The sequence below is a fragment of the Podarcis gaigeae genome, assembly GCF_964106915.1.
Source record: "Podarcis gaigeae genome assembly, chromosome: 3".
In the NCBI taxonomy this organism is placed as follows: Eukaryota; Metazoa; Chordata; class Lepidosauria; order Squamata; family Lacertidae; genus Podarcis; species Podarcis gaigeae.
In genome coordinates, this window is record NC_139680.1 from 1758067 (window position 1) to 1782463 (window position 24397).

General features: G+C 44.0%; 1 protein-coding gene across 2 annotated transcripts; it reads left to right on the forward strand.

Moving 5' to 3' along the window:
- The first annotated feature begins 12033 nt into the window (after positions 1 to 12033).
- On the forward strand, positions 12034 to 24262 carry RCAN2 (regulator of calcineurin 2). 2 transcript variants are annotated; one of them, XM_083730942.1, is made up of 3 exons: positions 12034 to 12377; positions 21751 to 21922; positions 23938 to 24262. In XM_083730942.1, the coding sequence occupies exons 1-3, from the start codon at positions 12306 to 12308 to the stop codon at positions 24096 to 24098; spliced, it is 405 nt and encodes a 134-aa protein (XP_083587068.1). In that variant the 5' UTR covers positions 12034 to 12305; the 3' UTR covers positions 24099 to 24262. The 2 variants fall into 2 exon arrangements, with proteins under 2 accessions (XP_083587068.1, XP_083587067.1); XM_083730941.1 differs by lacking the exon at positions 12034 to 12377 and adding an exon at positions 19997 to 20507.
- Positions 24263 to 24397: the final 135 nt, after the last annotated feature.

Below are 24397 nucleotides of genomic sequence, written 5' to 3' on the forward strand. Positions count from 1 at the left end.
ACTCAGAACCTACCACACCAAACAGAACTCATTCCCAGGTAGGTGGGGATGCTTTAATGGGCGGAGATCACCCAGGGGAGAATGCTGAGATGAGCGCTCATGAACTACCATCTGAGGGGGCTCCGCTCTATGCAGAAATATATAAATCTTTAAACAGGTTAGCGGTTCAGTTAATCAGCACCTTACAACAAAACTAATGACATCTGATACTAATATCAGCTGTGTTAGCTACCAATAAATTGCGAAAAGCAAAGCAAACAAAAACAAAAAACAGCAACAAAAAACAAAACAAAAACACAAGGCAGAACCACACAAGTCGAAAACCACACAAAAACACAACCAGAAAAACAACAAAAATGAAACAAACAGACAAACAAAACAAACAAAACAAAATACCCAAAAAGAAAATTACAAAAGAAAGAAACAAAGAAAAGATGGGAGGGTAAGAGAAAAATAAAGCAAGAGATAGTAATAATAATAAGTTCCTGCAGCCAATCGGAAACTGTCGAAGCTCTGTCGGACATTCGGGTTCCAAAAGAACATTGGCAAACTGGAACAATCACTTCCAGGTTTGCGGCATTCAGGAGCCAAAATGTCCAAGTTCCAGGGCATTTGGGATGCAAAGTACGACTGTACTTGGAAACTCACTGCACAGAGCTCTTGTGAGAGACCCTCTAGGCTAATTTCTAGAATACTCTCTGTGGGCATTCTGCCCATCTGGATCTCTTTCTTCAAGAATCAAGTTTCTTACAGCCCACTCTTAAGCATCTTTGTAGAAGTTAAGTGACACTGTGTTCTCTTGAACGTGCTCTTCATGTACACGTTTTGGCATAGCTGAGAGGGACCAGCAGAATGTCCACCCAGAAGGGATAGTCTGCCTCCCTTGAGCTGGCCAGGTTGTGCTAACTTGGCAGGAAGCTGTGCTCTCCTCCCCCGAGGCTAGAGCATCTCTTACCTGTGTCTCTTATGCAGGGCTGAATGACAAAGTAAGGTCTCAAGCAGCTGAGGGCAGCGGTATTCCAAGCCCTTTCAAGGGCATGCTGCTGCTTTGCAGCATCTCAAGTTGCAGAAAACTGCACAGCCATACTCAGTACCACTCAGTACCACTGAGAATCTGACAGGAATACACACACACACACACCACAACCATGTATGTTCCAGATAGAAAGCATTCCAGTTAGTTTTTTACAATTAATTTTTTTTAACCGCAGGTACATTAAAGCCATGCGGGTGGCGCTGTGGGTAAAACCTCAGCGCCTAGGACTTGCCGATCGCATGGTTGGCGGTTCAAATCCCCACGGCGGGGTGAGCTCCCGTTGTTCGGTCCCAGCTCCTGCCCACCTAGCAGTTCGAAAACACCCTTAAGTGCAAGTAGATAAATAGGGACTGCTTACTAGCGGGAAGGTAAACGGCGTTTCCGTGTGCTGCGCTGGCTCGCCAGATGCAGCTTTGTCACGCTAGCCACATGACCCGGAAGTGTCTTCAGACAGCGCTGGACCCCAGCCTCTTAAGTGAGATGGGCGCGCAACCCCAGAGTCGGTCACGACTGGCCCGTATGGGCAGGGGTACCTTTACCTTTACCTTTACATTAAAGCCATAAGCAACACGTAAGTAGTGTGTGGAAGTAAGAGTAGATAATCTGCAACATTTAGGAACATGTTTCTCTTTTTAGATTGGAACATTACTGTGGTAGCTGGTGCCCCATCCCCAAAGTCTACCATCTGACCTACCTATGCAACTACTTCAAATAAGGATATCTGCACAGCAGCTTTGTGGCTGTGAAACATGACAAGTATGGAAATGGATTAAGGTAGAACAGATTACACACACACACACACACACACACACACACACACACACACACCAGTATACCTTTATCTCCAGAACATGGAAAACTTAAAAATCACCAGTCCATCAGTTTCCTCAAAATTGAAAATGGAACACCACCAGATTTGGTCATTGAGCAGGAAAACTAAAGGCAGAGTTTGGATTTTATCATGCCCAGATTATCTGGAAATCATTTTACTGATGGAACAGCTGACTGAAATATTTTATATAACAAGTCATTAAAATAAGGAAAACAGACTTGATGCAGGAAAAAGTCTGCAAGGATGTTCTGGTGGTACCAGTACTTGAATATTTAACAGAATAATCACCTAAAGCTGCAGAATAGTTGCACTGACAGATATAAATGGGGATGACATAGCTATCATGGACAATGGACAAGAAAATAATAAAATGATTTGCAGAACTTCCAAATATATTTCATTTAAACACATGGACACAATTAGAGAAATAAGTACCAAGCAAACAACTGATTAAACTATTGAGTCAACCCTTTAGAGATTCCCCTTCATTGCAAAATCTAGCAGCATTTAAGAAGAAGGTTGCATGAGATCCAAATTGTGGTTACACCCAACATCCTTGTCTTGACTTCAGCTTATTTTTCCAAAAACAAAATAAATTACTTCATACTATTCAAATACTATTTCGAACAGACAATACTATAGTAGGTAGGCCAGCAAGTGGAATAACATTTGCGCTGGATGGGGGCAGAGGGGAGCTCTTCTACATGGGATCCAATGAAACTAACCATATTCAGCCATCTTGGAATAGTATTCGACTCAAGTGTACAAAAATATGTGTGTACATGTTGCCCAAGAACTACAATTGTGGTTGATGGATATACTAATACCAATTATCTTCAGCTATGCTCCCCAGGTTTTGTCCCTCAACATTGGATAAGCTGCCTGGGGATGTAGTCCAACCACATATGGGGGTGCAGGGTTGACAAAACACTGCAGTACAGTATCAAGGACATGTTGTATAGCAGAAGAGAAGGTCGAGAAATCATATTCATGGACAAAATACAGATCCACAAATTGTTTTCATGCAAGTCAAAAGAAACAATGACCCATCAGTGCACTGACAACAAGCAATTTACAGTAGCTCAGGCTAATGGTGGTGCTGGTGTTTTGATTTTCCCAGCAGCTGTCAAGCTAGCTCACTCCACCAACACTACAATTGCATTGGAGATGACACCAACCTGTTTCCCCTGCTTTGTTTTCATGTTGCCAGTCTAGTAAGGCATTGTGTTTTTCTGCAGAGTCACCGAAGGGAGGGGAACCAAAGGTGTTGAACATTAAAAGTGTCCAGCAGCAGTTTAGTGAAAGAACCTCCAGGGTTTATGGATCTGGGAAAGGATTTCATGTGAGCACATTAATGTACAGTAGTGAATTAATAAACAAAATGAAACAGGCAGGGCTGTTTCTTAACCACAACACAGCACTAAGGCAAAGTATGTAATAATAATAATAATAATAATAATAATAATAATAATAATAATAATTTATTATTTGTACCCCGCCCATCTGGCTGGGTTTCCCCAGCCACTCTGGGCGGCTTCCAACAGAGATGAAAAATACACTAAAATGTCACATATTAAAAACTTCCCTGAACAGGGCTGCCTTCAGATGTCTTCTGAATGTCAGGTAGTTGTTTATCGCTTTGACCTCTGATGGGAGGGCATTCCACAGGGCGGGCGCCACTACCGAGAAGGCCCTCTGCCTGGTTCCCTGTAACTTGGCCTCTCGCAGTGAGGGAACCGCCAGAAGGCCCTCGGAGCTGGACCTTAGTGTCCGGGCAGAACGATGGGGGAGGAGACGCTCCTTCAGATATACTGGACCGAGGCCATTTAGGGCTTTAAAGGTCAGCACCAACACTTTGAATTGTGCTCGGGAACGTACTGGGAGCCAATGTAGGTCTTTCAAGACCGGTGTTATATGGTCTCGGCGGCCGCTCCCAGTCACCAGTCTAGCTGCCGCATTCTGGATTAATTGTAGTTTCCGGGTCACCTTCAAAGGTAGCCCCACGTAGAGCGCATTGCAGTAGTCCAAGCGGGAGATAACCAGAGCATGTACCACTCTGGCGAGACAGTCTGCAGGCAGATAGGGTCTCAGCCTACGTACCAGATGGAGCTGGTAAACAGCTGCCCTGGATACAGATTTGACCTGTGCCTCCATGGACAGCTGTGAGTCCAAAATGACTCCCAGGCTGCGCACCTGGTCCTTCAGGGGCACAGTTACCCCATTCAGGACCAGGGAATCCTCCACACCTGCCCGCCTCCTGTCCCCCAAAAACAGTACTTCTGTCTTGTCAGGATTCAACCTCAATCTGTTAGCCGCCATCCATCCTCCAACCGCCTCCAGACACTCACACAGGACCTTCACCGCCTTCACTGGTTCTGATTTAAAAGAGAGGTAGAGCTGGGTATCATCTGCATACTGATGAACACCCAGCCCAAACCTCCTGATGATCTCTCCCAGTGGCTGCATGTAAATGTTGAAAAGCATGGGGGAGAGGACAGAACCCTGGGGCACCCCACAAGTGAGAGCCCAGGGGTCTGAACACTCATCCCCCACCACCACTTTCTGAACACGGCCCAGGAGGAAGGAGCAGAACCACTGTATGACAGTGCCCCCAGCTCCCAGCCCCTCAAGACGGTCCAGAAGGATGTTATGGTCGATGGTATCAAACGCTGCTGAGAGATCCAGCAGAACTAGGGAACAGCTCTCACCTTTGTCCCTAGCCCACCGGAGATCATCAACCAGTGCGACCAAGGCAGTTTCAGTCCCATGATGAGGCCTGAATCCCGACTGGAAGGGATCCAAATGGTCCGCTTCTTCCAGGCGTGCCTGGAGTTGTTCAGCAACCACTTGCTCAATCACCTTGCCCAAGAATGGAAGGTTTGAGACTGGGCGATAATTGGCCATCGTGGCCGCATCTAAAGATGGTTTTTTAAGAAGCGGTTTAATAACCGCCTCTTTCAGCGGGTCTGGGAAGGCTCCCTCACGGAGGGAAGCATTCACCACCCCACGAAGCCCATCGCCCAGTCCTTCCCGGCTAGCTTTTATAAGCCAGGATGGGCAAGGATCCAGGAGACAGGTGGTTGGCTTCACTCGTCCAAGCAGCCTGTCCACATCCTCGGAGGTAACAGATTAGAATTGATCCCACACAACTTGACCAGACAGGACTCTAGCACTCTCCCGCCCCGGCCCTGCTCCCACGGTGGAGTCTACTTCTTCCCGCATCTGAGCGATTTTATCTGCAAAAAAATTTGCAAAATCATTGCAGGAGAACATGTGGCCCGTACTGGGCCCCAATGTTACAGGTGGTTCCGCTAAATTGTGAACCACCTGAAAGAGTCTCCTGCTGCTGTTTTCTGCAGATGCAATAGAGGCGGTGAAGAAAGTCTCCTTCGCCGTCGCTATCGCCACTTGGTAGGCTCGACGTTGAGCTCTAACCTGTGTCCGGTCAGATTCGGAATGAGTTATCCGCCACCGGCGCTCTAGCCGTCTCAACGATTGTTTCATTGCCCTCAGATCCGTGGAAAACCACGGGGCTCTCCGGGCTCCATGCAATCGGAGAGGGCGCTTCGGAGCCAAACAGTCAATAGCCCTGGTTAACTCCACATTCCAGCGGGCCACCAGGGAATCGGCTGAAAGGCCATCAACATGGGATAAAGCATCCCCTACCACTCTCTGGAAACCATTTGGATCCATTAAGTGGCGGGGGCGGACCATCCGAATCGGTCCCACCTCCCTGCAGAGGGGATGGGTCGCAGAGAAGTCCAGTTGCACCAGGAAGTGGTCTGACCATGGCACTTCTTTCGTTTCACTTTTACTTAGTGTCAGATCACCAACATCCGTAGAGGTAAACACCAGGTCCAAGGCATGTCCGCGGCTATGGGTTGGGCCAGACTTATTCAGGGACAGCCCCATGGAGGCCATGCTTTCCACGAAGTCCCGAGCGGCCCCTTGTAAGGTCGTGTCGGCATGGATGTTAAAATCCCCTAGGACAACCAAGCTAGGTGTCTCCAGGAGAACATCCGCCATGACCTGAAGCAGCTCAGGCAGGGAATAATATAATATAATAATAATAATATCTTTATTGTCATTGCCCCCTCTCAGGGACAACGAAATTACTTGGCTGCTCCATCCACCCAGATAGGGCACTCCACTTAAAATCAGAACAACTATAAAAACTCTAATTAAAACAATATAATATAATACAGCAAGGAAGATTAGATGACTTCAAAGTCCAGGTTTCCCATTCAGGGCCGAGATCGCTCTGGAGAAGAAGCTGTTCTTGAGACGGCTCGTTCTTGTCATCATCGTCCTGTATCTCCGTCCCGACGGCAGGAGCTCGAAGAGACAGTGACCAGGATGCGATGGATCTTTTACTATGTCCAGTGCCTTCCTATGGCACCTTGTGGCATAAATCTGCTCTAAGGTGGAGAGTGGGCAGCCAACAATGCTCTCTGCTGCCTTAACAACTCTGCACAACACCATCCTGTCCTGGGTAGTACAGCTTCCGTACCACACACATAAGCCATAAGTGAGCACGCTCTCAATGGCACGGTGATAGAAGGCAAGCAGCAGTTTCTGCGGAAGATGGTTTTTCCTTAGGATTCTTAAAAAGTACAGTCTCTGCTGCGCCTTCTTCACAAGCCCCCTTGTGTTGACACTCCAGGACAGATCCTCTTGTAATTCAATACCCAAAAATCTGAACGTTGTTACCCTCTCCACACAGACCCCATCAATCAGAAGTGGCTGGACATTGCTCTTCTGTCTCCTGAAGTCCACCACAAGCTCCTTTGTCTTCCTTGTATTTATGAGCAAGTTGTTAGCTCTGCACCACTCTGTCAGCCGCTCCACCTCATCTCTATAGTCCGTTTCACCCTCCCTTTCAGAGATGAGCCCAATCACGGTTGTGTCATCTGCAAATTTGACAACCCTATTACTAGGGTGAGCAGCGACACAATCGTACGTGTAGAGAATATAAAGGAGCGGACTAAGTACGCATCCCTGTGGTGTTCCTGTGTTAGTCTTAAGTGTATTAGAGGTATAAGGGCCCAACCGAACCCTCTGGGTGCGGTCCGACAGAAAGGCCGATATCCACCCACAAAGTGATAACGGGAGCCCCAGATCTTCCAGTTTAGACACCAGACGTTGTGGTAGAATGGTATTAAATGCCGAGCTGAAATCTAAAAAAAGCAGTCTGGCATACCCCCCCCCCCCCCGCTGCTCCAAATGTGCAAGAACGGCATGGAGGGCAATCGCCACAGCGTCCTCTGTCGATCTTTTCGTTTTATAAGCAAATTGGAATGTGTCCAGTCCCTCTGGTAAACAGGCAATGACATAATTTCGTACCAGCTTTTCAAAGCACTTCATGATTATAGGTGTGAGTGCTACTGGACGAAAGTCATTCAGATCTTCCGGGATAGATTTTTTTGCTATTGGAACGATAGTAGAGGACTTTAGGCAGGATGGAACAATAGCCTGGGCTAGGGATCGATTTAAAATCCCAGTGAAAACTCCTGCTAGTTGGTCTGCACAGTCTCTCAGTACCCTTCCAGCTACCCCATCTGGCCCTGTGGCCTTCCTTGGGTTGATTCCCTTCAGCACCTTCCTCATCTCTTCTTTTTCCACAGAGACTACCACATTCCTTTGTACTGATGATGATGACGATGGTGGTGATGGTGGCAAAGCCTTCACAGGGAGTGGTGGTGGTGGTGGTAAAGCCTCAGCAGGTGTTGCTGCAGATGTTGCTTCAAAACGGGCAAAAAAGGCATTCAGATCCTCTGCAAGGGATGCCCCTCCCTCGTCTGCCAGGGAATCCTTGAATTTATACTCTGTTAATTCTTGTACGCCTTGCCACACCTGCCTGGTGTTGTTGCTTTGTAGATGATTCTCCAGATGCTGTCTATACGCCTCCTTTGCTACACTGATACCTCTCTTTAGATCCGCTCTAGCTAAGCTGTACAACGACTTATCTCCACTTCTGAAAGCAGTATTTCTTGCCTTTAGCAACCCCTGGACCTCCCTTGTCATCCAGGGCTTCCTGTTTGGGTAGATCTTTATCCGGCCCCTCTGTGTTACATTGTCAGTGCAGAACCTGATATAGTCCAACACTTGCTCAGTATGAGTCTCTAGATCCTGTTGGGCAAATACCTCCCAGTCGGTGTCATGAAAACAGTCTTGTAGTTGTTGGGATGCTTCAACTGGCCATATTGTAATATCCCTCTTTATAGCTGGAGTCCGTTTCCTCAATGGAATATATTCAGGAGTCAGGAGCAGGGACACATGATCAGATTGGCCTAGATGTGCCAATGGTTCGGCCTTATAGGCCTGTTTGACATTTGTATACAGCCTGTCCAGAGTCCTTTCTCCCCTGGTTGCACACTTTATGTGTTGATAGAATTTGGGTAGGGCCACTTTCAAATCTGCCTGGTTAAAATCCCCGCATACAAGAAATGCAGCCTCGGGATACTTGCCTTGTTGTCTGCTAATGACATCATGCAGAAGACCCATTGCCTCATTGGTGTTCGCATCAGGTGCAATGTATACTATAGTTATCAGTACTGCTGTAAATTCTCGGGGGATATATATTGGTCTGCATTTAAGCGTCATAAATTCCACAGTTGGGGAGCAATGACTAGCTATCACAGCGTGGTTTGTGCACCAGCTATTATTTACGTATGCACACAAACCTCCCCCCCTCCTTTTACCAGAGTCCTCTGTTCTATCATGGCGGAACACTGTATAGCCTGTTAGTTCTATGGCTGAGTCAGGAATAAATGGTGTCAGCCAAGTTTCTGTAAGCAGCAGGAGACAGCATTCACTCACAGTTTTCTCAGTTGCTATCCACAATCTCCACTGCTCCAGCTTATTCACCAAAGATCTCACATTCGCATAGAAAATGCTGGGAAGCGGTAAGTTATAATGTTGTGTCTTCAACCTTAATTGCCTTAATCGCCTTCCTCCTCTGCAGCCTCTCTTCTGTTTACGATCTCTCCTGTGTCTCTTTAACCCCCAGTTCTTTGAAGTCAAAAAATCTTCCTTGCAGACGCAGAGACACTCACAATTTATGCAGCACACACTCCGTAGCCGAATAGATAACATGTCCTGCCGACTATAAACAAGTCTATTTTGGCAGGACAAAAAAGCCAAATTCTGAGTTGAGGAGCAACCAGCCGCTGCATCTACACGCGCCGCCATCTTGCCAATCCTTGGTGCAGCGGGGAGGTCGGTACACCAAAAGGAATCCTGTACTGCCCCTATTGCCCAACTTCCAGAACATGCACTCAGAAAACTGGGTCTTCCCAATAGGACGCCTGGTGCAAACTAATGACTTCCTAAAAATCACTGCAACCCCCCCTCCCCGCCCACATGACCTGGGTTGCTGTGCGTAAGAGAAACCTGGTGGACAAGCAGCGGCAAGGACAGGCCCATCTGCTTCATCCAACCAAGTCTCTGTTACACATGCCAGGTCAAGTCCTCCATCCATGATCAAGTCATGGATGGCAGTGGTCTTATGAATCATTGACCTGGCATTGCACAGCAGCACCTTCAGGTCATGTGGGTATCCCTTGCTGATTCCAGTATTCATCCGGTCAGGACCAGACCCGGAGGCAGGGATAGTCCTCAGACAACGACTAAACCTGCCTCCTCTGTAATGACATGGTCTGGTCTTAGCGTAACTCCTCCTCCTACCCGTGATCACTGAGATTGGTTGTAAAGCCAGAGGCAGTTTGTTGGAATACTAACAAGGGAACTGTGATTAAGTCAGAACATTACGATGATCACTGCTGATATAAAAGAGTGTTAAAACTAAATGCTGATTTAACAAAGCTGGATGTCACAACTTTTAGTATGCAGTTTCTTATGTTAGTCTATTGTTCTCTCTCAAAATAAAATACTTCTGCAGGAATTTTACAGTTTAGCCTTATTTTTACAGGACCATAAACAGTATTGCTTTGAATAAAAAAATTGTCCAGTGGCACCTTAGAGACCAACTAAATTTGTACTGGTTATAAGCGTTCGTGTGCATGCACACTTCTTCGGATACACTGAAACAGAAGTATCTGAACTGGACAATTTTTAATTTATTTCGACTTTGTCAGACCAACACAGCTACCTACCTGAATCTAGTATTGCTTTGGTTACTGTTTAAGAATTTTTACAGGAAAATGAACATTTCTGTATATTGATAGGGAAATTATTTTGGTACTTGAATGATTGGCAGAAAGATGGAATAAGATAAAACATATGAGAGCTGGATTCCTAAGTAAAATTGCAACAGAGGTTGCAATGTCATAGGAAAACATGTCATAATTTCTTTTTTATTGTGTGTGTTCTACTTAAAGTTTGAAATGCTTTTTGGTTTTTCAGTTCTTTTTCAGGCTCCAATTGAAGGGCTGTTCAGTAATGATGTGTGCTCCATGGTGTCTGTGCTGTAGCCTAAGCAAAAGAAACAGGAATCTACACTTCAGTATTATAGTCTCAGATTCATTTTGCTGATGCTGCCGAACCAAAATCTTTGTGCTCCTAAGTGCAACATCAGCATTACGGAGCATGAAAGAGAACAATTGAACCCATCTCCCTGAGCTCCTTCTCAGTTTGCATTTTATTTTTAATCCCATTGGTCAAAAGGCTTTGAGGAGAACCAGGCACATTCTGACAGACATTTCTGTGCTATACGAAAGCTGAATGTTTACCATTCATTCTATTACCACATTCAAGGGCAACTAAGGTATGGAATGATGGACTTTGCAAGTCAAATGAGTCTTGCTTTCAAAAGACAAAGCCTGCAGTGTGTGTGTGTGTGTGTGTGTGTGTGTATGAAATATCATATATTCTACTGTAAATCCTACAACCTAATAATTAAATTCCTAGTATTTCTAGAGGAGCTGGGTTGTTTGTTTTTTTCAAGACTAGAAAGGCTATGAAAGGCTCAGTCATCAATTCAGTAAAATTTATGATGGAAGTACATGACTGGATATAAACACTGCTGTTTATTTGCTGTGAAAATTAATGTTTTCTAGCCTAGAAAGTACTGGATTTGGCCATAACATACAGAGCAATCCTATACTTCTATAACACCAGGATCAGAGGTACGCTGCCACTACATTGCCACATCCAGTGCAGGCTCAGGCGAGGAGGGGAGGGGAGAAGAAAATGCTCAATTGGAACATACAGAAGCAGAGTAAAGATGGCAGACCCACATCCCTGGAAAGGCCCACCTCTCAGGAACTCTTCAGAGACTGCCTGGGAAACCGACCAGGGGGAAAAGAAGGGCAGGTGTGCAAAGTGGAAGTAAGGAAGAAAAAGGAGTGAGTGGAGTGGCGTCCTTTGTATCTGTTGCAAGCTGTACAGAGCGGCTGGTCCTGTTGCAAGTGCCTGGCCTCAACCTCAGACTACAGAGCTACATGGGCTACAAGGCTATCCGGGAAGGCATCCAGGTAGCTCATGTTGTCTCCCTGAGCTGATGGTTTCCTCTACCCAGAGACCGAGAGCAGCCTGTGACAGGAGCCTGCCTGGTCTGAGGTGAGCCTGTCTTTTGCAGTAGCAGCTTCCTGGGGGCAAGTTTGTAGAAGAGGGTAATTGATCTGAGGCACAGCCCTGCTTTACAAGCATTCAGTGCAATGCCCACCTCTCTCATTCTCCATGATTGGCATTATCGTAGGACCTTCCAACCATATTGCTGAGGAGCTCTCATCTGTCACCACTGGCTCTTTCAGATTCTGCTGGTCAGCCACCTTGGCCACCTGGCAGAGATCCTGGAAGAGGGTTAGGGAGGACTCGGGGGGTCTGTGCTTATGGAGATTTGTCTTCTGTGTACCATTATTCTGCCACCATTAATTCTGGTTCAACCTTAATTGCCATGTTGCAGGGAGATGAATATGTTCCAAGCATGGGGGAGGAGGGGGGAATTGCTGGATTTCATGCAGCTATTAAAGACACAGGAATTATCTTGAGGGAAAGTGGTGGCAACTGACAAGCCTATCAAAGGGGGATCAGTAGCAGCGTCGCTGCATCACAGGTTATGGCTGGGAGAAAGGATGGGATGTTGGCTTTTAACAATGGCTGAGGGTTCTAGTGAGTATCCAGAAAAGCAAAATGCCTTGGAGGACCTTCATGTTTTGCCAACACAAACTATGATGATTCCGTTGCCAGCCTGCGCTGCCTACATTGATTTGATAAAACGTGCGAGTTGGGGGTGAGGTAGCTTGTGTCAGTCCTTGTGGTGATGTAATTGCAATGCGAAATGGAACAGCAGCGCTTGCATAGCTGGAAGTTGTGTTGGAGGCTAGAAACAGCTCAGGCGAGAATTTGCATCTGTGTTTCCTCCACTTTAAAGCCGCTGCCTTTAGCCCTGGAGGAGCGTCGGGAGCAATCAGGAGGCATCAGCTCCGAGGCTGCGAAGCTCCTTCCAGACTGACACCGGGGGAGGGAGGGGGGGGCATGGACTGTGCTGCCGCCTCTCTGGCTGCCTGCGCTCTGGACCTTGAGGTTTTTACCAGCCAAGATGTGAAGGTATGGACCTGCCCCTTCGGGGGAGAGGGGACGGAGGGCAAGGGGAGTTATTGAAGGGCTGCGAGAAAGCAGATAAGATGCTGGCATTCTAAGCACAACAACGGAGCGCGTAGGTCTAGGACGAGAATATGGGGCTGGTCCTTAGTATGAGCTTTTAAAAACAAACATAGCTTTTGAATTACCTTTGTGATAGTAACAAATTTTTTTTGCATCTTAATGGAAAGCTGATTTCTTAGCAAAATGTCCTTGTTCTTTTTTTTACCAGTCTGTTAGCATAAACAAAATTATCTTTGGTTACTCTGCATTTTTTGGACAGCATGATAAGGAAATGAATAGTAAATGCCACGTGAGTCCAGGAGAGTGGGTTCTCTGGATTTTCTTCCAGTATGCCAACTGTTCTAAGCGCCTGGAGCACTCACTTGGAAAAACCCGTAACTTTGACTAAAAATTATCAATTGTAAAGGGCTAGGTTTTCTGTTTAACCCTGGCAATTGAACCATGATCAACTTAAATATAATTTCCCTTTTTTTCTTGAGCTGCCAAAAAAGCAATCCCCAAAATAAAGATCAATATTGTGAAAATGTATAATTTTAAAAGGCAGTGAGATAAGCCTTCATTTAAAGAATAGTTGCAAATGGCATAATTTGGACCGATAAAGCATCCCTGATGCAGTGAGAGGGGACACAGGGCTGCGGGCGTGTGACAGGCCCCCCCCCCCCGTGGGTGGTCACCATCGTATTTGGAGTAAGTAGACCACTATGGGGTATCTTGTGATTTTTACTATTTTATATTATTTTGAAGATTGTCACTGCATTTATTGTACTTTTATTGTACCCTTCTTTGAATTGATATACTGTCACCTCTTTGGGCCAAAAAGATAAATATGTAAATGAATCCTTAATGTAGCATATGTTGTGCCCCACATTCCACATTTTGTGATGGAAGAAGAGGCAAAAAGAAAAACGTTGTTGGCATATTCACATCCTGTGGGTGTTGCACAGTACAGGGAGTGTGTAAGCCAGTCTTTAATATTTTCACCATAGCGTACAACAGAGGATAAAAACAATTAACAATAATTACAAAAAATGATATTCAAAAATCTTATGTACTAATCACATCATGTACAACACAAGTAGAAATTTGGCTGAAACTTTGGCAGCTGCCAAAGCAGATCTCACGGCAGCTAAAAGAGTTGCTTGGTTACAAGATGCCACAGCAGAGGAAGCATGAAGTTTAGAATCTGTCTCTTTAAAACTTTCCAGTTGACTCTGAGCTGCAGTTCTGAGACTAGTAACAAGCAGAGCCCGGCCAAACTCGCAGGCAGGGTGAGCCAGTGTGGGCCCCTCCAGGTGCTGCAGGACCCCCACTCCCATCAACCCCAGCCAAAATGGTCAAGGATGATGGGAATTGTCCAACAACATCTGGAAGGAGGCACATTGGTTGCCTCTGTTCCAGGGCATGTGCAGAGTTCAAGCTAAGTGTCTCAGTAACACACAAACACATACCTTAAAATGACTGCCTCACACTGTTTCTTTCTTTTCCCCTCCAATGTGGGCTGAAGCATTGGATGTCATCCCCCCCTCCATCCCCCCTCCACACTCACATCCACACATCCGTTCCATTTTCTCCCCCCCCCCCCCGTCCTTTCTCTCTCCTTTTGCCTGGAACATAAAGCCTGGCCAATGGCTTCCCCCACAGCCTGGAGCACCTGTGTCGCTGCCCCTCCTGGGCCTGCTCCAGACTGTGCTATGCAGACACAACCCCTCACAGAGGCACATCTGTCGGACATGAGAGTAGGGTGGGCTGCCTCCAGGTGTTTTTTTGACAATGTATTAAACAGTGAGGAGAAGGCAAATTTGACATTAGAAAGCTCTGTTTTGTGGTGGTCCACCGTATCGCGGTTTTATACTGCATTAGTTGGTTGTGGCTTGCTCTTCTCTTGGCTCCGGCTGACTCTCGGGAAGATGTGTCTAATTTTACTTTACAGCCAAATGGTTTTGTTCATGGACTGCTGGAGCAGGGTTATTTTATTTCCCCCCTGTTACTTACTGATTGTTTTTTGGCATTTGTATTGATCATTAACTGCATTGATTATTGTTTCATAGCATTTGCCTTTTGCTAGAGCATCTGTTTCTGTATGTGGCTTTGGGCTTCTTTGGGCAAGCAGAGTGCAAAAACAGGATGAGATCTGCCTCCGCAAGTTTGTCCAGGTTCTTTGGTGCTCTGTAATTCTTTGGTTGTGGAATTGCCTCCATTTTACATTGTGTCCATTTTACTGCTTCAATCGGCAGAATTGGTGCTGCTGCAGGTGATACATAATCCCCATTCCCCATTTGTAAAAACTCAATCATTTCGTGAGGCAGCAGCTAGGCTGGAACTCCCTGCCTTTGACATCAGGCCGGCGTATTCCCTGCCCTCCTTTTGGTACCTGCTTCTTCCTTAGACATTCTTCTTTAGACAAGCCTACTCAGATGCTTAGGAAATTGAGGTAATTTTAATCAGTTTTAATATTTTAACTTTTGTATGTTTTAAATTATGTTTGTGAATATTTCTTGATTTTACTATTTTATCTTTTGTAAACTGCTTTGAGGTCCTCTACAATCAAGCGATGTATAAATGTTATGAAATAAATAATACAATAAATACAATAAATAAGATAAATAAATGAAGAAGCACAATGCAGCCAATAGATTGCTTTCCACGAAGGCTCCATTTTTCAAAATAAACAGGCCTGACTCTCCTTCCCTGTTTCCAAATCTTGTATCCAGCCAGAGTGGAAGTGTCTTCACTATTTAGAAACTACAGTATCACTCTTCTTCTTCTTCTTCATAAATAATAATAATAATAATAATAATAATAATAATAATAATAATATGCCTGAGGTAGGAAATCAGAATGAGCCACTTGCATTTTGGCCATCCTTTCTTCTAATGTAATGTCTGCATTATCTTGAGGGCCTCCACCCATTAATATAAATGGCACTACAATTAACGTGCCTGTAGTTGAAGGCTTGCTTTGTTTTTAGTTTGATATGTTTATTCTGAATTTTAGCTCCCATAGCAAGGTTTAGTTTTCTTTGCAATGTGTGGGGCGAAAGAGCTTGTGACCTCTGTAAAGGCAATACATGACTGCACAAGAAACTATGGAAAATTTAATTGATCTGATCTGATCTGATCAATACCCTAATCTTTTGTTCTGTTTATGCCACAATCAGCCCTGCTGGGACATGGAAACACTTCTCATATAAAGCTTACTGGAGCAGTAAATACAAAAATGCAAAGAAGTTTGTGCATCTGGGGAGATGTGCAACCACATAAAAATGCAATAAAAAGACCCATCAAGTAATAATTATTGCTTTTAGTACTGTTACAGTATGTGTCTGAACCGACATGCGTGTCCAAGCCCCCAGCCACCCATGAGAGATTTGGGGTATTTTGCTTATGAACGTGCACTTTGTTAGAAGAAAAAACTGCTCCTTTTCCCATATGGGGTATCCTAGAGTCCGGAGAGAGTCCTTGTGTGGGTTCCCTATCAGTGGGAGAAAATAACAGAGGCCAACCAGTGAATGCTGTTCACCTGCTCCATTTGTTGCTCCAATGAAGACACTGAGGAGTCCAAGTAAATAATTATTAGAGATCTCTTCCAGTACTCTAAAGGGCTGGACGTTAGAGGGTTGGAGCCATGTTGCTGTCTTCTAACAAATCTCGACACTCTCAAGTCCACTCCAAATTCCTTGGCCATCTTGTAGGTATCCTAAATGAGCTCTGTAGCAACTTGCTCTGCATCACTGCGGTGAGTTGTCATCACTCCAAGAATCTGTTTGATGCACACTGAACATTGGAGCAGGTCCAGGTTTTTAGAACATTTACCACAAGTTCCAATAAGACAGAATACTTGGCTATCGGAGCGACAGCAATGATGAATTGAGTTTTGGTGGCAGCAGAATGTATCTGTAATACCTATTTCCACATGTTGCCATTTCTTTCTGGTGATAATCTCACCAACCTTTCAATGATGCTCACAAAATGCTCTTTGAAAATGGCAATAATTTTGTACTTTTGGGACCACCGCGTCTCACGGAGGAGTGGGATGTTTGGGGCATATTTTCTTCTCAACACTGACTCTCTGAAGAACCTTATGATATCCTTGATAGTGGAGATGGTGTTGCGTATTTCTGGAACATTGTTCAAGTCATTCACCACAAGATTCAGTTTGTGAGATGCATAATGGAAAAACATGGCTTTCTCATACTTTTTTCTTAAAATTATTTGCATGCCACCGACCTTGCCAGCCATAGCTGAACACCCATCATAACACACATTTTTCCGGGTCCTTCTTCCTTCAGGAACTTGTCTATCACTGTTGCAATTGTAATGGCATCAAGGACAGGGAGCTCTACAAAACCCACAAACTCTATTTTCTTGTTGTTCAAAGAAGCGCAAGCCAATGGACAACTTCTCCTTCCCTGATATATTGATAGCTGCCTCATCAGTCAGTATGCTGACATCAGACACCTTCTTTGCATCTTCTATAAGGTCATCTTTGATAATAGTACTGCATTGATCAACAATTTCTTTTTGGATTTGAGGGAACATATATGTCACATTTAAAAAAAAATAAAACAGTAAATTTATCATAGTGACATTTCAGTTCTTGGTCACCGGCATTAATTTGGAAATGGATCAGGTCTTGAAATACACCTCTATTTTCTTTAAACATTATCCAATCTTTATTAACTTTCTGTACTGAATTTCCTCTTAATCTCTCTGTCATCTCTGCTAGTTGTAAATATTCTATCATTTTTGCTTGCCAGTCAGTTTTTGTGGGGATGTTATCACTTTTCCAGTTCTTTGCTATTAAAATCCTAGCCACTGTGGTTGCGTACATGAAAAGAGATCTAAGATTTCTCTTGATTTCTATAAACATAATTCCTAATAGGAAGGCCTCAGAGTTTTTTTTTTTTGAATGAGAGTTTGAGTATCTTTTAAAGTTCATTATATATACTATCCCAGAATTCTCTTATTCTCTTACACCCCCCACCACATGTGCATAAATGTTCCTACCCCATTTTTACACCTCCAACAAACCTCTGAACTGTTCTTATACATCTTGGCCAGTTTGGCTGGGGTTAGGTACCATCTGTATAACATCTTCATCACATTTTCTCTTAATATTATAACATGCAGTGAATCTGATGCCCTCTTTCCACAGTCTTTCCCATTCATTCATTCATGTATATATTGTGTCCAATATCTTGGGCCCAACTTATCATGACAGCTTTCACCTCCTCCTCTTTTACTTCCTAATTGAGGAGGAGGTTGTAAATCTTTAATATATGTCTCCCTTTGGCTTGAATTAAATTCTCTTCCAATTTAGAAAATTGGACTCTGAGGATTATCAACAGCGTGATCTTCTTTTTTTCTTCCATTAGTTACTTGTGACCAGATACCACCTAAACCGGCACTTCTTTCATGAAGACTTTGGCTGCACTGACTGCAGCTTTGTGCCAGTGGCTGGAAGCATAAATTTTGCTATATTCATGTAAATGTTTTTATTGTGTGAAAGACCTCACAATGAATGAGTCTAGGACACCCTTAACTGTGCTGGTAGGTGGTGGGAACAACACAGAAAATTTGAAGAGTCTGCCTTTTAGCTGCTTCCCAAGGGGAGTATGTAGCCAACTGAGGTTGAATTTTTCTTTAAGAACTCCAAATCAGCTGCCCATGCCAGAACAGAACTTCATGAAACACTGTTCTGAGGGAAGAAGTTAAAACTATACTTTGCAATGTCTCTGTAATGGTTGGGTCTCTCCTACAGAAGCGAGACAACTCCGGCAGCAATGAACTCAGGTTTATTGCTCAAAACACACAAATCACTCTGGAGCTCAGTCACTCAGCGTCTGCTTCCAAATTAGCTGTTGCCGGGTCTGAGTTCTGCCCCTTCCTCTTCCCCCATTTAAAGCCCCACTTTTGCTTCCATTCCTGTTCACACCTCTCATTAATTCTTGCTTGCCTGCGCGTCATGGGATGGGCTATTTCCAGTGGCCCTCCCTCTGAATCCGAGCTTAAACTGTCAGTCTGTGTCTTCCCCCTTGAACTCCCCACTTCCTTCTCCATGTGTTCTTGGAGCTCAGGCTTCTACTGCAACTAGGCTGCTCGTCTGTCATTCTGCATTCCTGCCTAATTACCTCCTCCTGTCTCTTCACGCTCTTCCCCTCTGTGAGCAATGGGATGCAGCTGACAGTCTCTAGGATGAACATGTTTCACATGTATATATCATATGTTGAATTCTGTTCAGTTGTATCCGTTGCAAATAAGAATAATGCAATAATGATAATAACAGTGGGGTAATCTGCAGGGCTAAACAGTAAGTTCAAGCCACTTTGGGCAGCTCCCAACAAAATATTTTAAACACAGTAAAACATCAAACTTTAAAAAGCTTCCCTATACTGGGCTTCCTTCAGGTGTCTTCTAAAAGTCATACAGTTATTTCCTTGACATCTAACGGGAGGGTGTTCCACAGGGAGAGCGCCAATGCCAAGAAGGATCTCTGCCTGGTTCTCGCAGTGAGGGAACTGCCAGAAGGCCCTCAGAGCTGGACCTCTGTGTCTGGGTCGAGCAATGCTTTTTCATCCCACTGTACTGTGAGAAAAGGCTCCCAGAGCAGCTCATAAATATCACCGAGAAGACAGCCCCTGCCCTCAGGCTCACAATCTAAGAGACATAACACAAAAGGAAAAGAGACAAGGAGGGAGTAGGAAGGAAGGATGCTTGGGCCCTTCCAGGGTGTTGCTCCTTCCAAGTGGGATTTGGCCCCACACTGGGAACTTCAGGTAGCGCTGGATTTAGGGAGATGCAGGAGGTTCCCCGTACAGAACACTAAGATGAGGGGACCACAAAATTGAGAAGATCCATTTGGGGGCACCAAACTTTGGCCTGGCACAGGGTGCCAGATTACGAAAGGAATTAGTACAGTCCACCCCTGCTTCAGGCTGTGCAATTAAAGTTGATTTGGAGCTCTTGTGAAACAAACCCAATAAGGCAAATGATGGAAGGATGCACTGGGAAGCAAGGATTAATACTCGCTTGAGGCAAAAATTCCTAACCTCTCCACAAACTAATGAGAATGAATGTGCAATAAATTTGGATAAAAAGCATGAGAGGGTAGGTTTCCTAAGCTGCAAAACAAAAGAAAACAAAAGAAAACAAAAATGCCACCACCCAAAGCCTGGGTAGTTTGGACCAAGATAACCAGTGCATTATTTGGTTGAGTGGTCTGTGTTCCTCTCACCAGCAAAACATGGTTTCTCAGTAGATAATGGTTGAGTTTCAAGACATCTGGCATGGTGCTGCAGCTTCTCATATAGCAAAGAACTAATTCCAGCCTTCCTAGTGTACTTAACCTGTGTAAAGATTTTACAAATATTTAGTCCCTTGATAATACACTACGTATTGATTATGTTACATGTTTTTTTGAGCTGGTATGTAGTCTGTGGATGAGCTCATATGTTTTAGTTATATTTGTTTCATGCTGCGCAATAGTAGATTGGCAACAGAGTCTCATATAATCTGTGAGGGTCATGGTGTGTGTGTGTGTGTGTGTGTGTGTGTGTGTGTGCGCGTGTGTGTGCGTGTGTGTGCGTGCACATACAACCTTATTCTTTCATATTCTACCCCTGACAACCAATTTGAATACGAACATGTGAGACCACACATAGTCAGGTCAAGGAACTGGCTACGCTCACTTACCCAGCAGCGGGCCCTGTTGGATTCAGTAGGCCTTACTTCTGAGTAGGCATGTTTTGGGTTGCATCCTTAAGATTGCACTCCATTGAACTTGGCATGCATGTATAAGATTGCTCTCTGTACACACCTTTGAACAACTGAAACTTGCAGGTTTCCTGTGAAAGTGCAATGCACAGCGGTGCTGGGTGCTTGCTTGGGGTGCTGAATGGAATGTTTAGCACAAGCACATTGAATCATACCTAGAATATTCTATTGGTGTTTTAATAAATTTTGACTTGCAGAAATGAAGTCTTAGAACAATATGAAGCTGCTTTTTCATATACACCTTATTCAGATTTTGTTCCATAGAAAAACAACATCAACAATAACAACAAAGAGTGATGAGGTACATATTTTTGCTTATGTTGTAAATTAACTAGTATCCATGTTAATCATAATGTTTTTCATTACGTTTCAAGTATTTTGAAGAATTCAAGAGTGTAAGTAGTAAGGCTGCAGGAGTATAGTCACTGCAGTTCATGATGTAAAAACTCTCCACATTAAAGATTTAAACATAATGTAGCTGTATAACTGAGGTAAATAAAGTGCACTATTGCATAAATGTCTTCAAGATCTTACAAGTAATTCTCATTTAAAGAAAGGATTTTAAAAATCCCTTTAATCCCTACTAAAGTTAAGAAGGTTTAATTTTCTCTATAGTAGATTCAAGGCACACCTATCTTTTAATAAATATTTCACCTCCAGAGCCTTGAAAAATATTTATTAAATGAACATTTCATACACAGAAACCTTGACACAACTGGGGGTGATGGTTAAACTTATAGTTAAACACACAACCCAGTGACTGCTAGAAGTCTACCACCTACTTCCCATCTCTTCAGATACCAACCATAACAGAAATCATTTTAACCATGATTCATCTCTGGTGGAGAACTGTTTTGGTGCAGGGAGTGCACCAAAAGTGCACCAAGGGAGCACAATGTGTTGGATCGTACTGCTTTCAGTCAATGTTCATTATTGTGCTTTACATTTCTATGTTTATATTGTACTGTTTTATTTTTCACGTTGTAAATGGTTCATGGGCATATTGGCTGAAGAGGGAGGGAAATAAATACCGGTAATAAATGAATTATTTTATCATTTATTATTATGAAATTACTCTTGTATAATGTTATGCTGACTTAACTAGAATCATATGTCAGTGTATCTTCAAGACCACAGTAGGACTTAATCTTGATCCAATACCTTCCAGCTGCCATAACTGGAGTATAGGATAACCAAAGAAAATCCTAGGCTCCTGTTTGCCTTCAGGACAGAGACAGGGGGAAATGATGGGCAGATAAGGGATCAGACATGTAGAAAGAAGTAAAAAAGGACAGTGGGACAAACTGGACAACATCTCACTACTACATTTCTCAGCTTCCAGCGAGACTTATCACAAAATGTGGGGTTTCCATTCCTCCCCCCCCCCCACATTTTATGCAATGAACTTCTGAAAAGTAGCAGCCCAGCAAAATTCAATACCAATGATATTCTAAAAATGGCAGTATATACTGCATTGCTAGCACTTATTGCCAAAGCGCTGTCTTCTCTTCTTTAGTGAGACTCTTTCTTTCATCCATGTAAAGGTTCGGAGTTCTGAGATCGAAGGGGACAAACTGCATTTGGCTCCACCCCAGCCATCAAAGCAGTTTCTTATCTCTCCTCCAGCCTCTCCTCCTGTAGGTTGGCACCCAATGAATGATGCAACACCTGCTGCTAACTATGACCTCCTTTATGCAGTTTCTGAATGGGAATCAGGTAGGTCTTCTGAAATTTCAGGTATTTGAGTTTAAGAAGAGAAGATGAACTGAGCCAATAGAGCCATGAATACCTAAATTCTATCTATTGTTAAGTTCACCAAAGTTCTCTTTTTAATCACTTGGGTGCAAATCTTGGGTAGGTATTGTAATAAATCTATATGGATAGCTTCAGTTTCAGCTTGAGGACATTTTCTGTGTGTTCCAAGGACATGAGTTTTCCTACTTCTTGTTCTGAGAGTACTTCTGAAACTGAAACATGCACAGCATCACAGAACTTAATACCTGAGTTTTTCTTATCTAAATGAAAAATGTGATGTATGGTTGCATGCTGCAGTTTTCAAGAGAAGTAACCACTCACCGTATTTCTCCATGAGACCCCGACTTGGTCTGAGATCTATAGCATTTCTACCTATATCCACATTTTTTCACAACCAAGGACAACTAGAAAGGTGGCTTAAAAACCCCCAAAAGCTCAGGTTTTGAGGCACCATGTTTTGTACTCTGCTGCATGGCATGATTGTGACTAGAACCACCAGCAGGATCTTTTATGATGAGCTGTGCCTCTTCTGGAATCCTTTCATGCACCCACACACATGAATGGAGCAATGCAACCATGCTAAACACCTTCAGAAAGCAGCCGAGTGATCTACGCATAAGATCAACTCATGGCTGCTGTCTGAATGACCACTGGAGAAGTTGAGGAGATGGACTGTTGTGTTCTGGAGGAGGGCACAGTTCTTTCTGCTAAGAAACATCTGGCCACCTTTCTTCCCATCTACTGTATTCTATGACATATCCTCAAATACATAGGTGTTTGTGCGCTTAATTAACAACTAAGAGGATGTGATGGCCAAGTAATGAACCAACTTGCAGAGCAATCCTAACCATGTCTATTTAGAAGTCCTGTTGAATTCAGTGGGGCTTTCTCTCAGGTAAATAGGGTTAGGATTGCAACTGTTAAAACAAAATGAATCTCAGTATAAAGGTACTGTATCTTGGGGGTAGACAACTATGTCCACAGACTCAAACAATTTGCTGTGCACGTGTGGACCTTTGTTGCAGAGCAGCAGGCAATGAGCACCAAGGCCTTGGAGCTGACCAACAGTCATCTCAAATTCACTGATGCCTGCAGGCAAATAAGCACTTGTAATTTCTCCCTTTGTATTTTATCCTGTCAACAAGCCCATTAATGTTTTATTACACATGAATTAGTATAGGAATCCCAAGATATTCTTAAATTTCCAATTTAATATAGGCACTGTGATAAAACTCATCAGGAAGATAGATTTATAGACTCTGTCGGCAAAGCTTGCTAATCAGGTTTCCTCCCAGCTGCTACGCTGAGAGCTGCCTCTTTCTTTTTCTCTTTGGGAATGGTCTCTGCTGGTGCAGAAAGTCATACGGTAAAGTACAAAGGGCAGCCTAGTGTTGCGCAGCAGGTACACGGAGCAGGCATCTCTCACGTTGCCCAAGCGCTCTCTCTTCTAAAGGCTTTTACAGGGAAGGAGAAGATGCCCGTTCACGGAGCAGCACAAAGGGCACTGGTACTGGTTGCCAGTTTACAGCCAAATATGGTAACTGCATTCCTGCAAAATGCTCCTCCACAAACTAAACAATCACACGCTGCCCCCTGGGGAGAGGTTAGGCAACAGCATGCTCAATTACAGTTTGTGTCCCAAATGGGATACTTAAACGAAGGTCTTGAGTCAATGTCCAAAATCCATTCATGCCATTTTTGCATTTATATCCCACCTTTTCATTTGATTCTCACCCTCCTCATTTAATTCCCACAACAACCCTGTGAGGTAGGTTAGGCTGAGAGGCAGCGACTGATCCAAGGTCACACAATGAGCTCCATGGCTCAGTGGGGATTTGAACCCTGGTCTCCTAGGTCTTATTCCAACACTCTCACTGTGACGCCCCTCTTGACTGTCCAGTTGAGCAGTAATGTATTCTAGTGGGGCTCTATGATGCTAAATAGCATTTAGTCTAAATGTTTGTCTTTGCTTGCAGGGGAGAAATACGAGCTGCACGCAGGTACAGAGTCCACCCCAAGTGTCGTGGTGCATGTCTGTGACACAGATGCAGCAGAAGAGGGAGACCCAAACAATTCACCCAAGCCCAAAATTGTTCAAACTCGACGTCCTGATGTGCCACCTTCTGTGTCTAACTGATTTTCTCCAACAAGAGCACCTCTTTTTTATTCCACTTCTGTAGTCTTTCCATGCATTTTAATTTCTATTGACTCTGTTTGTCTGGAAAAAATATATTGTGTGTTTCTGGATATTTACCTTATTGGAATACACTCTTTGCTGCAATGAAATCTTACGAAAGGGTATATGATGTTGTTGTTGTTTGTGGGGGGCTACAGTAATCATATTGCACATCACACAGAACAATTGGCATGGGTCAGATAATGCAAGGCTGGTGAGCTACGCTGACTAGGCAATATTTCATTGCTCACTTGAATGTC